Raw genomic sequence first — 14,968 nt, 5'->3', positions numbered from 1 at the left:
TACGTTTTGAGAAGAAACATGAGTTCTGTTCTATTCTCATTAACTCTCAATATATGATCAGGGTCCTTTGGATCCAATTTTAGTCTTTTTGTGCAGTTTTAGCTATTTGTACAGATTAGCCTTTCATTGTGATTTTTATTATTGTCAGAGGTCTTCAAAAGAACAGGGAAATTTTTTTTGATTCAACAAAGCATGTTCTATATTGTAACTACTACCAGGTCTCACTGGGCCCTTAAATCTGAAATGCATTGTGGAATTTCAACCATCTTATTTTTCCCTCTCGGAATATTTTGCTATTTTATCATTGCTCATCAATTATTCCCAACTGTTTGAAAGACAAATAATTATTTAAATGGAAGAATGATGAAATCACTTGAAAAGATGAGACAATAGTGAAATATATCATTGACAAACTATTTTTCCTAGTATTACAAGGCTTAAGATCTCTCCCTCACTCTCTCTCTAACACACACACACACACACACACATGCACACACACACACACACACACACATCAATTAGCTAAAATGGAAGAGAACATTGTTATCTAAAATCTACCAGACATTGTTTTAGGAACTTTATTTTATGTAGATTATATTATTTAAATCACAGTATACCAATATATTACTCCTGCTTTATCAGTTAAGAAACTAAAGATCTGAGTGACAACATGTAATATTTTATATTTTACATTGTCTAGTATAGTGACTTATGCCATGTAAATATTCTGTGTGTTTCAGTTAATTATATTAATTTGTTTGGGTACAATGTATATTTCAGATCTATATAATATTTTGCATAAAATCCATATACATTTATTAAATGTAAAAAAATTGAGCACCTGCTGCATTGAAAAGTGGTCCCTGCCTCAAGGCACATCCTAGCCTTGCAGAGTGCTTAGATATATATCGAAGAAGCTGTAAGACAAGGGAAAAAGTTCTGTGACCTAAGATGACTATGAATTTGCAAAAGAGGTGGGTATTTCTCCTAGCTGAAGAATCGTCTATGGTGGTGGGTCATCTTGTACGTTCATCAGGAAGGAAACATATATTCCAGAAGAAGGGGTTATTTCAAGCACCAGCTGAACATAGGAAAAAGGGAAATTTACACATGGCAGCCAGTTGTAGGTATAAATACAATAACCTACTCCTCTAATTTTCTGTTTTGTGAAAATAATTTTTTACTGCAAAATTGGCTTTTAAATGGCAAAAATTTATTTACTCTTATCCTTTTTGTTTTACATGCTCATTGTGATTATATTCCCGTATTGATAAATCTTTTTTGTTTCTTTCTTAAATTTTAATTTTAATTGAAGGATAACTGCTTTACCACTAGTGTTATGTTGGTTTCTACCGTACAGCAACATGAATCAGCTGTATGTGTGTGCTTAGTCACTTAGTCGTATTTGACTCTTTGCAACTTCATGGGCTGTAGCCTGCCAGGCTCCTCTGTTCATGGTATTCTCCAGGCAAGAATACTGGGGTGGGTAGCCATTCCCTTCTCTAGGACATCTTCCTGACCCAGGGATTGAACCCAGGTCTCCTGCATTGCAGGAGGATTCTTTACCGTTTGAGGCACCAGGGAAGCTCTAGGTATACACATATCCCCTCCCTCTTGAGCCTCCCTCCCAGCCCACCATCTCACCTTTCTAGGTCTTAACAGAGCACCAGGCTGAGCTCCCTGTGTTATATAGCAACTTCTCTCTGGCTGTGTATTTACGTGTGGTAAAGTATATATTTCAAAGCTACTCTCTCATCTTATCCTTGCCTTCTGCCACTGTGTCCACAAGTCTGTCTCTACATCTCTGTCTATTCCTGCCATGCAAATAGGTTAATCAGTACCATTTTTCTAGATTTCATATATATGCATTAATATATGACAATTGTTTTTCTCTTTCTGACTTATTTCACACTGTATAACAGGCTCTAGGTTCATCTACGTCAGTTCAACTGACTCAAATTCATTCCTTTTTATGGCTGAGTAATATTCCATTGTATATATCTACCACAATTTCTTTATCCATTCATCTGTTGATGGACATCTAGATTGCTTCCATGTCCTGTCTATTGTTAGTAGTGCTGCAGTGAACATTGGGTACAAGTGCCTTTTTGAATTATTATTTTCTCAGGGTATATGCCCAGTAGTGGGATCACAGGTTCATATTGTTGTTGTTGTTGTTCAGGCACTAAGTCCTGTTTGACTCTTTGCAACCCCATGGACCACAAAACACCAGGCTTCCTTGTCCTTCATTATGTCCCAGAGCTTGCTCAAACTCATGTCCATTGAGTCAGTGATGCCATCCAACCATCTCATCTTCTGTCGCCCCCTTTTCCTCCTGCCCTCAATCTTTCCTAGCATCAGGGTCTTCACATCAGTTGACCAAAGTATTAGAGGTTCAGCTTCAGCATCAGTCCTTCCAATGAATATTCAGGGTTGATTTCTTTTAGGATTGACTGGTTTGATCTCCTTGATGTCCATGGGATTCTCATGAGTCTTCTCTTGCACCACAATTCAAAAGCATTAATTCTTTGATGCTCAGCCTTGATGGTCCAGCTGTCACATTGACACATGACTACTGAAAGAAACATATGTTTGTCTGTACAGTTCCTTTGACTGTACAGACCTTTGTTAGAAAAGTGATGTCTCTGCTTTTAATACACTGTCTAGGTTTGTCATAGCTTTTCTTCCAAGGAGCTAGCATCTTTTAATTTCAGAGGTCATATGGTAGCTTCATTCCTAGTTTTCTAAGAAATTTCTGTACTGTTCTCCATAATGGCTGTATCAATTTACATTCCCACCAACAGTGCAGGAAGGTTCTCTTTTCTCCACATCCTCTCCAGTATTTATTGTTTGTTAGCCGTCTGTATGTCTTCTTTGGAGAAATGTCGGTTTAGGTCTTCTGCCCATTTTTTAATTGGGTTGTTTGCTTTTCTGATATTGAGCTGCATGAGCTGCTTGTATATTCTGGAATTTAATCCTTTGTCAGTTGCTTCTTTTGCAGTTATTTTCTTCCATTCTGAGGGTTGTCTTTTCATCTTGTTTATAGATTCTTTACTGTGCAAAAGCTTTTAAGTTTAATTAGGTCCCATTTGTTTATTTCTGTTCTTATTTCCATTATTCTTGGAGGTGAGTCAAAGAGGATCTTGCTGTGATTTATGTCAAAAAGTGTTCTGCCTACATTTTCTTTTTAAGAGTTATATAGTTTGGGCTTATATTAGGGTCTTTAATCCATTTTGAGTTTATTTTTGTGTATGGTGTTATGAAGTGTTCTAATTTCATTCTTTTACACATAGCTGCCCAGTTTTCCCATACCACTTGTTAAAAAAGCTATCTTTCCATTGTATATTCTTGCCTGCTTTGTCAAAGATAAGGTGCCCATAGGTGTGTGTGTTTTATTGTAGGCTTTCTGTCTTGTTCCAGTGATTCATATTTCTGTTTTTGTGCCAGTACCATACTATCTTGATTACTATAGCTTTGTTGTACAGTCTGAAATCAGGACCATCGATTCTTCCAGCTCCATTTTTCTTTCTCAAGATTGCTTTGGCTATTTGGGGTCTTTAGTGTTTTCATACAAATTGTCAAATATTTTGTTCTAGTTCTGTGAAAAATGCCGTTGGTAATTTGATAGGGATTGTATTGAGTTTGTAGATTGCTTTGGCTAGTATAGTCATTTTCACAATGTTAATTCTTCCAATCCTAGAATGTGATATATCTCTCCATCTGTTTGTGTCATCTTTGATTTCTTTCATCACTATCATAGTTTTCTGTATACAGGTCTTTTGCAGGTTTTTATCCCAGGAATAAACCTACGTAAGGAGAGAAATTAAGGAAATAATCCCATTCACCATTGCAACAAACAGAATAAAATACCTAGGAATATTTCTTTAAATTTCAAAGGTCGTATGGTAACTTCATTCTTAGTTTTCTAAGGAATTTCCATATTGTTCTCCATAGTGGCTGTATCAATTTACATTCCCACCAACAGTGCAAGAAGGTTCTCTTTTCTCCACATCCTCTCCAGCATTTATTGTTTGTAGATTTTTTGATGATTACCATTCTGACCAATGTGAGGTGATACCTCATTGTAGTTTTGATTTGCGTTTCTCTCATGATGAGTGATGTAGAGCATCTTTTGGTGTGTCTTTTAGCCATCTGTGTGTCTTTTTTGGAGAAATGTCAGTTTAGGTCTTCTGTCCATTTTCTGATTGGGTTGTTTGCTTTTCTGATATTGAACTACTTGTGTCTGCTGGAGATTATTCCTTCATCAGTTGGAATATTCCTGGGTATTTTATTCTGTGTGTTGCAATGACGAATGGGATTGTTTCCTTAATTTCTCTTTCTGATTTTTCATTATTAGTGTATAGGAATGCAAACAATTTCTATGTATTAATTTTGTATCCTGAGACTTTACTAAATTCATTGATAAGCTCTAGTAATTTTCTGGTGGCATCTTTAGGATTTTCTGTGTACATACATTATCTTGTCATCTGTAGACAGTAAGAGTTTTACTTCTTTTCCAATCCAGATTCCTTTTATTTGTTTTTCTTCTCTGATTGCCGTGACTAGGACTTCCAAAACTATGTTGAATAACAGTGGTGAGAGTGGGCCCTCTTTCTTGTTCCTGATCTTAGAGGAAATGCTTTCAGTTTTTCACCAAAAGAAATAATGTTTGCTGTGGGTTTGTTGTACTTGGCCCTTGTTATGTTGAGGTAGGTTCCTTCTCTTTCATTTTCTGGAGAGATTTTTTTTTTTTTAACATAAATGGGTATTGAATTTTGTTGAAAGATTTTTCTAAATCTATTGAGATTATCATGTGATTTTTATCTTTTATCAGAAGCCTTTTATCTTTTAATTTGTTAATATGGTGTATCACACTGATTTGCATATGTTGAAGTATCCTTGCATCCCATGGATAAACCCCACTTGATCATGGTGTATGATCCTTTTAACATGTTGTTAGATTCTTTTTGCTAGTATTTTGTTGAGGATTTTTACATCTATATTCATGGATGATATTGGCCTGAAGTTTTCTTTTTTTGTGATTTCCTTGTCTGGTTTTGGTACCAGGGTGATGGTGGCCTCGTAAAATGAGTTTGGGAGTATTTGCTTCCCTCTGCAATTTTTGGGAAGAATTTGAACAGGATAGAATTCACCTATGAAGCCTTCTGGCGCTGGTCTTTTGTTTGTTGGAAGATTTTTGATCAATTTCATTTTCAGTGCTTGTCATAGTTTTTGTCATCTCATTTTTTTTTTTTTTTTTTTTTGATGGGTGGGTCTGTGTTCCTTTCTTACTAGTTGTTTGGCCTGAGGTTTCTAGCAGTGGAGTTTGTGGGCACTTGGGTGAAGTGGGGTGTTGGTGTTGAGATGTGGACCTCTGGGATACCTCATCCTGATTAATATTCCCTGGGGCCTGATATTCTGTGTTAGTCTAGCAGTTTGGAATCACTGCTCCCACCACAGGAGCTCAGGCCTGTTTCCTGGCCTTTGAGCTGGGATCCTGCAAGATGCAAGGTGCAGCAAAAGAAGAAAAAAAGAAAATAGAAAAGTAAAAAGGGAGCAGATCAATAACAAATAATAAAATAAAAAATAAATTTAAAATACTAACAGATATGTTAGAAAAGATATAAATCTATATGAAACAGGCTCTGGAGGGTAAAACCAAACTTCAGTAGCAAAGAAGAAAATAATAATAAAAAATAAAAAGGAGCAGAACAATAACAAAGAATAAAAAATAAAACGGATTTAGAAAACTAACAGATATATCAGAAAAAATAAGAGTATATATGAAACAACCCCTGGAGGGTAAAACCAGACTCCAGTAGCAAAGAAAGAAAAAGTATATGTGTGTGTGTGTGTGTGTGTGTGTGTGTGTGTATACAAATAGCTGTGAAAAGAAGAGAAGCGAAAAGCAAAGGAGAAAAGGAATGATATAAACATCTGAATGCAGAGTTCCAAAGAATAGCAAGAAGAGATAAGAAAGCCTTCTTCAGCGATCAATGCAAAGAAATAGAGGAAAACAACAGAATGGGAAAGACTCGAGATCTCTTCAAGAAAATCAGAGATACCAAAGGAACATTTCATGCAAAGATGGGCTCGATAAAGGACAGAAATGGTATGGACTTAACAGAAGCAGAAGATATTAAGAAGAGATGGCAAGAATACACAGAAGAATTGTACAAAAAAGATCTTCACGACCCAGATGATCATGATGGTGTGATCACTGATATAGAGCCAGGCATCCTGCAATATGAAGTCAAGTGGGCCTTAGAAAGCATCACTACAAACAAAGCTAGTGGAGGTGATAGAATTCCAGTTGAGCTATTCCAAATCCTGAAAGATGATGCTGTGAAAGTGCTGCACTCAATATGCCAGCAAATTTGGAAAACTCAGCAGTGGCCACAGGACTGGAAAAGGTGAGTTTTCATTCCAATCTGAAAGAAAGGCAATGCCGAAGAATGCTCGAATTACCGCACAATTGCACTCGTCTCACATGCTAGTAAAGTAATGCTTAAAATTCTCCAAGGCAGGCTTCAGCAATTTGTGAACCGTGAACTTCCTGATGTTCAAGCTGGTTTTAGAAAAGGCAGAGGAACCAGAGATCAAATTGCCAACATCCGCTGGATCATGGAAAAAGCAAGAGAGTTCCAGAAAAACATCTATTTCTGCTTTATTGACTATGCCAAAGCCTTTGACTGTGTGGATCACAATAAACTGGAAAATTCGGAAAGAGATGGGAATACCAGACCACCTGATCTGCCTCTTGAGAAATTTGTATGCAGGTCAGGAAGCAACAGTTAGAACTGGGCATGGAACAACAGACTGGTTCCAAATAGGAAAAGGAATACGTCAAGGCTGTATATTGTCACCCTGTTTATTTAACTTATATGCAGAGTACATCATGAGAAACGCTGGACTGGAAGAAACACAAGCTGGAATCAAGATTGCTAGGAGAAATATCAATAACCTCAGATATGCAGGTGACACCACCCTTATGGCAGAAAGTGAAGAGGAACTAAAAAGCCTCTTGATGAAGGTGAAAGTAGAGAGTGAAAAAGTTGGCTTAAAGTTCAACATTCAGAAAACGAAGATCATGGCATCCGGTCCCATCACTTCATGGGAAATAGATGGGGAAACAGTGGAAACAGTGTCAGACTTTATTTTTCTGGGCTCCAAAATCACTGCAGATGGTGACTGCAGCCATGAAATTAAAAGACACTTAGTCCTTGGAAGGAAAGTTATGACCAACCTAGATAGCATATTCAAAAGCAGAGACATTACTTTGCCAACAAAGGTTTGTCTAGTCAAGGCTATGGTGTTTCCTGTGGTCATGTATGGATGTGAGAGTTGGACTGTGAAGAAGGCTGAGTGCCGAAGAATTGATGCTTTTGAACTGTGGTGTTGGAGAAGACTCTTGAGAGTCCCTTGGACTGCAAGGAGATCCAACCAGTCCCTTCTGAAGGAGATCAGCCCTGGGATTTCTTTGGAAGGAATGATGGTAAAGCTGAAACTCCAGTACTTTGGCCACCTCATGCAAAGAGTTGACTCATTGGAAAAGACTCTGATGCTGGGAGGGGTTGGGGGCAAGAGGAGAAGGGGACGACAGAGGATGAGATGGCTGGATGGCATCACTGATTTGATGGACATGAGTCTGAGTGAACTCCAGGAGTTGGTGATGGACAGGGAGGCCTGGCGTGCTGCGATTCATGGCGCAAAGAGTCCGACACAACTGAGCGACTGATCTGATCTGATCTGGTGTGTATATATATATCTATGTATATATGTTTATATGTATATATATGTGTGTGTATATGTTTATATGTATATATATATATTATACTAAATAAAAATAAAAGGGAGCAGAACAATAACAAAGAATAAAATAGATTTAGAAAACTAACAAACAGTAGAAAAATTAAGACTATATATAAAATAGCTACAGGTTGTAAAACTGAGGGTAAAACTGAACTCCACTGGCCAAGAGTAAAAAACAAAAAAATCTAACAAAACAATAAGAGCAACAAAGAAAGGCAGAAAAAAACCTTGGCTTTAGGGGGTCATGGTCCTTAGGTAGGTAAGGGCTTAGGTGGTTGTAGAGTATAGGTAGAGGCAGGGTTTAGGTGGGGCATGGGGTCTTGGTTCAGGACCATGCCTCCAGAAAAGACCTTGGATTGGAGTAGGAGGTAAGGCCTGGGCTCAGCCCAGCTGAGGGGGCCTCCAGAGTGCATCAGGCTTCCAAGTACAGAGGATCGGGCTTGGCACCCCAGGAGGCTCCCCCAGGCTGAGTGGATGGTAGAACACCAAGCTGTTTCCCACTCTTCCACACCCGAGGGACATACCCCCAGCCAGCACAGCTCTTTCTCCTCTTTCTTTCCTGTGCCTGCAGGGCCTACATGGGCAATACATGTGCTTGGAAGGGACTCTAGAGGACAGAAGGGGCTCCAGAAGACAGAGGGAGACTTGACTTCTTGACTGCCCCTCCCCTTGTGCTCCCCCATGGGAGCTGGTCACCCAGGGGCTCCTCCCGTTGGCCTGGTTGTTGGGGATTCCCCACCAGTGTCTAGTGAGTGTCCTAGGCATGAGGAGACAGGGACTCTGTTTCTTCTCTCTCCACCATCTTGATTCTGCCTTTCTGCATAAATGCAGCCCTGAAACCTTACAGTTAATATCCATAGCCCTTCCCATTTTTCATTACCACAGTATTAAGGTTTCTAAAACATATCTATGGATAAATATTTACATAGAATCTATTCAATTATGGAATTCCAGATTGAACATTTTTTAAAAAAAGACCAGTTGTGCCAATGATTTTTACTAATATACACACATACATACTTTTGCACATATCAAAATGATCTTTAAATACTTTTCTATACAATTGACCCTTGAACAACATGAGTTGAAACTGAGCAGGTTCACTTACACACAGATTTCAGTGAATTCACTTAATAAATATATGAAAAATGTGGGGAGATTGGTGACAATTTGAAAAAATTTACAGATGAACTGCATAGCCTAAAAAATTTGAGAAAAGTGTATATCATGAGTGATTAAATTATATGTAGATAGCAGTCTATTTTAATCATTTACTACCATGAAATACACACAAATATATTATAAAAATTAAAACTTATTAAAATGTACATAAACACAGATTGTATATGGTGCCATTTGTAGTCGGGTGAAATGTAAACAAACATAAAAATGCAGTATTAAACCATGATTGCATAAAGGTAAGTGTTGTGCACACACTGTGCCATGGTAATACTTTCCCAGCTACCTCCTGCTGCTGTCACAGTGAGCACAGATGTAGTGCACACTTGTGCAAATGCTGTGACACGGGTCACCTCTGCAGGAGCACTTCATCTCTCCACTAAAGTTGCGTATCACAGTGGAAAGTGTTCTCTTGCAGTTCTCACATATTTCTATGCAATACCATAAGCCCTGAACAATACCATAGAACCCACGAAGTGCCACTAATAATGCTGAAAGTGCACGCAGGAAATAAGTCACGATGTTCCAAGGAAAAACAGAGTTACTTGATATGGACTATAGACTGAGGTCTGCAACTGAAGTTGCCACCATTTCAAGATGAATGAATCCAACCATTGTAAAAAAGTGAAACAAGGAAATTTGTGAAGCTATCACTTTGGCTACACTGCTGCTGCTGGTAAGTCACTTCAGTCCTGTCCGACTCTGTGTGACCCCATAGATGGCAGCCCACCAGGCTCCCCTGTCCCTGGGATTCTCCAGGCAAGAACACTGGAGTGGGTTGCCATTTCCTTCTCCAGTGCATGGAAGTGAAAAGTGAAAGTGAAGTCACTCAGTTGTGTCTGACTCTTTAGTGACCCCATGGACTGCAGCCTACCAGGCTCCTCCGTCCATGGGATTTTCCAGGCAAGAGTACTGGAGTGGGGTGCCATTGCTACACTAGCATGCACCAAAACCTTTCACTTTAGTGCAATACACTTTTTACCTTGCATTGAAATTGCAGCCTTAGTGTGAGTACAGGTTTGCTATCAAAAAGACATACCTTAGACTCTAGTATGATTCAAGAAAAAGTGAGGTTATAATATGACAACTTAAAGCAAAAGGAAGGTGAGGGATCTGAATTAGAGAATTTACTGCCTGCAAAGGATGATTTGATAATTTTAGAAAGAGGTTGGGCTTAAGAAATGTCAAGATAACAAGAGAAGCAGCTTCTGCTGACCAAAAGGCAGGAGATGAGTTCCCAGATGCCATTAAAAAAGTCACTGAGGAGAAAGGATGCCTACCTGAACAGATTTTTAATGCAGATGAAAGTGTCCTATTCTGGAAAAAAAATGCTGCAAAAGATATTTGTTAGTAAAGAAAAGAAGCAAGTACCAGGATTTAAGGCAGGAAGGGCTAGGCTAACTGTTTGATTTTGTGCAAATGCAGCTGGATGTATGATCAGGACTGCCCTTATCCATAAAGCTGCTAACCCACAAGCTTTGAAGGGAAAAGATAAACAGCAGCTGCCAGTCTTTTGGTTGTACTATACGAAGAAGGCCTGGACAGCAAGAATTTTTTACTGGATTGGTTTCATCAGTGCTTTGTCCTTGGAGTCAGGAAGTACTCCACCAGCAAGGGGACTGTCTTTTAAAGTTCTTCTGATATCAGAAATGCCCTGGCCCCCAGAATGCCACGAGTTTAGCACTGAAGGTGTCAAAGTGATCTGCTTGCCTTTCGAACATATATTCTCTAATTCAGTCTCTGAATTGCTGGGAGAAACATCAGTAACCTCAGATATGCAGACGACACCACCCTTATGGCAGAAAATGAAGAGGAACTGAAGAGCCTCATGATGAAGGTGAAAGAAGAGACTGAAAAAGCTGGCTTAAAGCTCAACATAGAAAACAAAGATCATGGCATGCAGTCCCATCACTTCATGGCAAATAGATGGGGAAACAGTAGAAACAGTGACAGACTGTATTTTCTTAGACTCCAAAATCACTGCAGATGGTGACTGCAGCCATGAAATTAAAAGACACTTGCTCCTTGGAAGAAAAGCTATGACCAACTGGAACAGAATATTAAATAGCAGAGACATTACTTTGCCTACAAAGGTCCGTCTAGTCAAAGCTATGGTTTTTCCAATAGTCATGTCTGGATGTGGGAGTTGGATCATAAAGAAAACTGAACAGCATTGAATTGATGCTTCTGAACTGTGGTGTTGGAGAAGACTCTTGAAATTCCCTTGGAAATCAACACTGAATATTCATTGGAAGGACTGACACTGAAGCTGAAGCTCCAGTCTTTTGGCCACATGATGCAAAAATCTGACTCACTAGAAAAGACCCTGATGCTGGGAAAGATTGAAGGCAGGAGGAGAAGGGGATGACAGAGGATGAGATGGTTGGATGGCATCACCAACTCAATGGAGTTTAAGCATGAGTTTAAGCAAACTCCAGGAGTTGGTGATGGATAGGGAGGCTTGGTGTGCTGCAGTCCATGGGGTCGCAAAGAGTCGAACACGACTGAGTGACTGAACTGAACTGAATTCAGTCTGTAGATCAGGGATCATAGAACTTTTAATGCGCGTTACACATGGAAAGGATTGTCAGTGCTCTAGAAGAGAACCCTAATAGAACATTGTGAAAGTCTGGAAGGTTGATTACACCATTGCAGATGCCATTGTTGTTACAGAAAAATCCATGAAGCCCATCAAGCCTGAAATAATAAATCCCTGCGATTTATTAAAACTGTGACCAGATGTGCATGACTTCACAGGACTTACAATGGATCCAGTTGAGGACATCATGAAAGAGGTTGTGGGTATGACAAAAAGGGTAGCAGGTGATGAGTTTCCAGACTTTGGAGAAATTCAAGACAGCACACCAGAGGAATTAACAGATAACTGCTTCTGAATCATGGCCAGATGATGAGGAAGAAGATGTAGAAGAAGCAGTGCCAGAAAACAAATTGACATCAGACAATCTGGCAGAAGGTTTCAGATTACTCAAGCCTGGTTTTAACTTTTTACATCATGAACTCTTCTATGATATGGGCACCGAAACGGAAGCAAATGGTGGAAGAAGTGTTAGTATCATTTTGGAGAAATGAGGATGCAAAAAAGTCAGACAAAAATGAAGATGCATTCCTATAAAGTGACATCAAGTGAGCCTGCCTATCCTGTCTCCCCTTCCACCTCCTCTGCCTCTGCCACCCATAAGAAAGTCCAACCCTTTCTCCTCCTCCTGCACAGCCTTGTCAAAGTGAAGCTAGTGAGGATGAAAACCTTAATGATGACCTACTTCTACTCAATGAATAGTAAATAATCCTCATGCCGTACGGTCCATAAATGTATTTGTTGTGCACTATGTGGGTATCCTCGCGTGCCAGTCTAACACTTGCAGTAGAGTCTGTATGACACTGTATGTCCTCCGCATTAGTGCCCAGGCATTCATCATGTAGAGCATTGTGTGCAAGACTTATATTGAAGTGAATAGACTAGCCTTACATAGGCAAAAGCTGAGTGATAGTTAACACAAGATTAATAATGTGTTGGTTTTCTTACTGTCTTGTAACTTTGCTTTCAAAGAATTATATTACATACAGTACCTCTCTCTCTCATAATTGGGGAAACTGCATATCAGCCTATCATCACAGGTAAGGGGTTTAAAAAAATATAACAGGTGTCCCATTCTGTCTTATGAATGTGACCATAATATTGTCTGCCATAAAAATGTTATAATGATTTATCCATTAACATAGAGGCTGGGCTACTATGAGCAATCATATCTATTACACTGGGCAGCCATGTCACTGTTTCTTCATGAAACATGAATTTTGTTTTCACATTATCTTTTCATATTTGATGTCTAGTGTTAGTAATACATGTGACATCTACAGTATTTTGTATCATAGAAGACAAAATTGCTATAGGTAGTGACAGACGGATGATTCATCTTAAAAACAAATCACAGACTTACAGCATTGATATATATATATACAGTACAGTACTGTAAATATTTTTTCCTTTCATGATTTGCTTAAAGACATTTTCTTTTCTCTGGCGTACTGTATTGTAAGAATATAGTATATAATACATAATAACATACATGATATGTGTTAGTCAACTGTTTACATTATCAGTAAGGCTTCCAGTTAACAGTAGGCTACAAGTCATTAAATTTTAGGGAGTCAAAAGTTATATGTGGATTTTTGACTGCACAAGGGGTTGGCGCTCTAAACCGCCATGTTGTTCAAGGTCAGCTGTACTCTTGTTTGATTAGCCTCCTCACTCTTGCTGCATCTTTCTTGGTGGCACTGTTGGCAGCCCCATTTGGGGCCCCGAATGGAGGCAGCAGGCATAGAGACCAGGGACTTGTGGTCGGATGTATCTGCCCCATTGCAGAACCTCAGGCTGTGGAGTGGAGACGGGGATGCACCTTTAAAAACTATCAGGAGGATTAAATAAGATGTCTCTTTGAAGTCTTTATTCCTTGTCTGGCATGTAGTAAGACATGCATGTAGAAGTAACTGGGATTTAATTCCAGATCCTACATACCCCAGGGCACTTGGGCTGACCGGAACCTAGAAATGAAATGCACTGGATGCTCGCTAGAGGGCATCCAGCCAGCCAGTCAGATTTAGGGGTAGAGATTTGTCAAATAAGTATAGGAATGCTCTTACTTTTGGATTACTTTGTTTTATAATCAACTCTGGGAGCTGAGTTTGTTAGCATTTTTATCAAAAAGGACCACATAAAACACATATCATGGTATGAGAAAGAAAATTCTGTGTAATGTTGCATTTATTCGAACAGGAGTGTAGGCACTTTTCTGAAGCAGCCATTCTTTATTATCTTACAGACAAATCCAAAGCAGCTGGCAAAGTTACTGTGGTGGCCAAGAAAAGGGTAAGATCATATTTTATTAAATATACAGATTTGAAATTCAATCTGATTAATACACTTTTAAAAGAAAATAGTATTTATATTTAATATTAATGGTTAATATTTTAATTTTTATGGTAATTTAATATTTATGTTACTTATATCAGTGTAATAGAATTATCAGATATTAGAATAATAGAAAACTTTAAATTAAAAAATAAACAATTGCTTTTATTTGTGCATACTCACATTTTAATATTTCTCATACTAAAATATTTTATGTCATGTTATTGTGTGTGCAATCTTCATAGAAAATTGAAATAATTAAAATTCACAGCTTATTGTGGACTTTACCTTAAAGTTAAGTAGATTACAACATCAGACATTTTTTTGAATCTTTTTAATAAAAATTCGTAAAGTTAATAGCATTTAAAGCAATTTTTAAAATTTAATGTTATTCTGTACATTGTGTGCAGAGAGATATTTAACTCTACTTACTGTCAAAGCTATGGTTAGGATAGGAGAAGCTTTGACAGTGTTCTCATGTGACAATATTCTCAATAGGACACCACTGAAAAAGAAAAGGAGTCAATGCTTTTAAACAAATTCTTCTAGACAAGTAATGTATTAGTGTCATAAGTAAGTGGACCGTGATTGAAAGCAAAGCCTACCCTTGTGGTCCTTCTGTGTTGAGTGATGGGGCGGGCACAGGGTGAACTCTCAGAAGGTCAAGTGTGACGTGGGGAAACAGGAAAGGCTGATGGGCAGGAACCTCCAGGTGGACAGGCAATAAGAGGAGCATCATTCTTGTGTTCCATGTATGTATATTTTTATGAGTCCTTTTAAAATCAAATTTTGTTTTTATCCTTTTGCTTTTTGCTTGTAAAAGGAATCTGGACTTTTCACTATGTAAATAGTGTAGATGCACCTTTGCAAAGGGAAATTCAACATCAGAAGACAAGGTTGCCCTTTAAAAAAGAAACGAACTAGGACTTGTGTGCGTGTCTGAAGGTTTAGACAGGAGCATGTGAAGTAATGCAGGGTTGTTTATGAGGATGGTATTGTTTATTTCAGTCTCTACTAGAGGATATTTAGCATAAAAATTATAAAGGT

General features: G+C 38.4%; 1 protein-coding gene across 1 annotated transcript in view; it reads left to right on the top strand.

The window, feature by feature from the left end:
- ZCWPW2 (zinc finger CW-type and PWWP domain containing 2) overlaps positions 1-14,968 on the top strand; it is a 142,811-nt gene that overhangs the window by 93,752 nt on the left and 34,091 nt on the right. Inside the window, exon 5 of the mRNA XM_027523645.1 lies at positions 13,833-13,879. Within this exon, the coding sequence (XP_027379446.1) occupies positions 13,833-13,879 (47 nt within the window). The remainder of the gene's footprint in view (positions 1-13,832; positions 13,880-14,968) is intronic.

Source organism: Bos indicus x Bos taurus, chromosome 22 (genome assembly GCF_003369695.1).
Source record: "Bos indicus x Bos taurus breed Angus x Brahman F1 hybrid chromosome 22, Bos_hybrid_MaternalHap_v2.0, whole genome shotgun sequence".
Classification (NCBI taxonomy): Eukaryota; Metazoa; Chordata; class Mammalia; order Artiodactyla; family Bovidae; genus Bos; species Bos indicus x Bos taurus.
The sequence above is the reverse complement of the archived record's forward strand: the minus strand, read 5'-3'. Positions and strand labels throughout refer to the sequence as shown.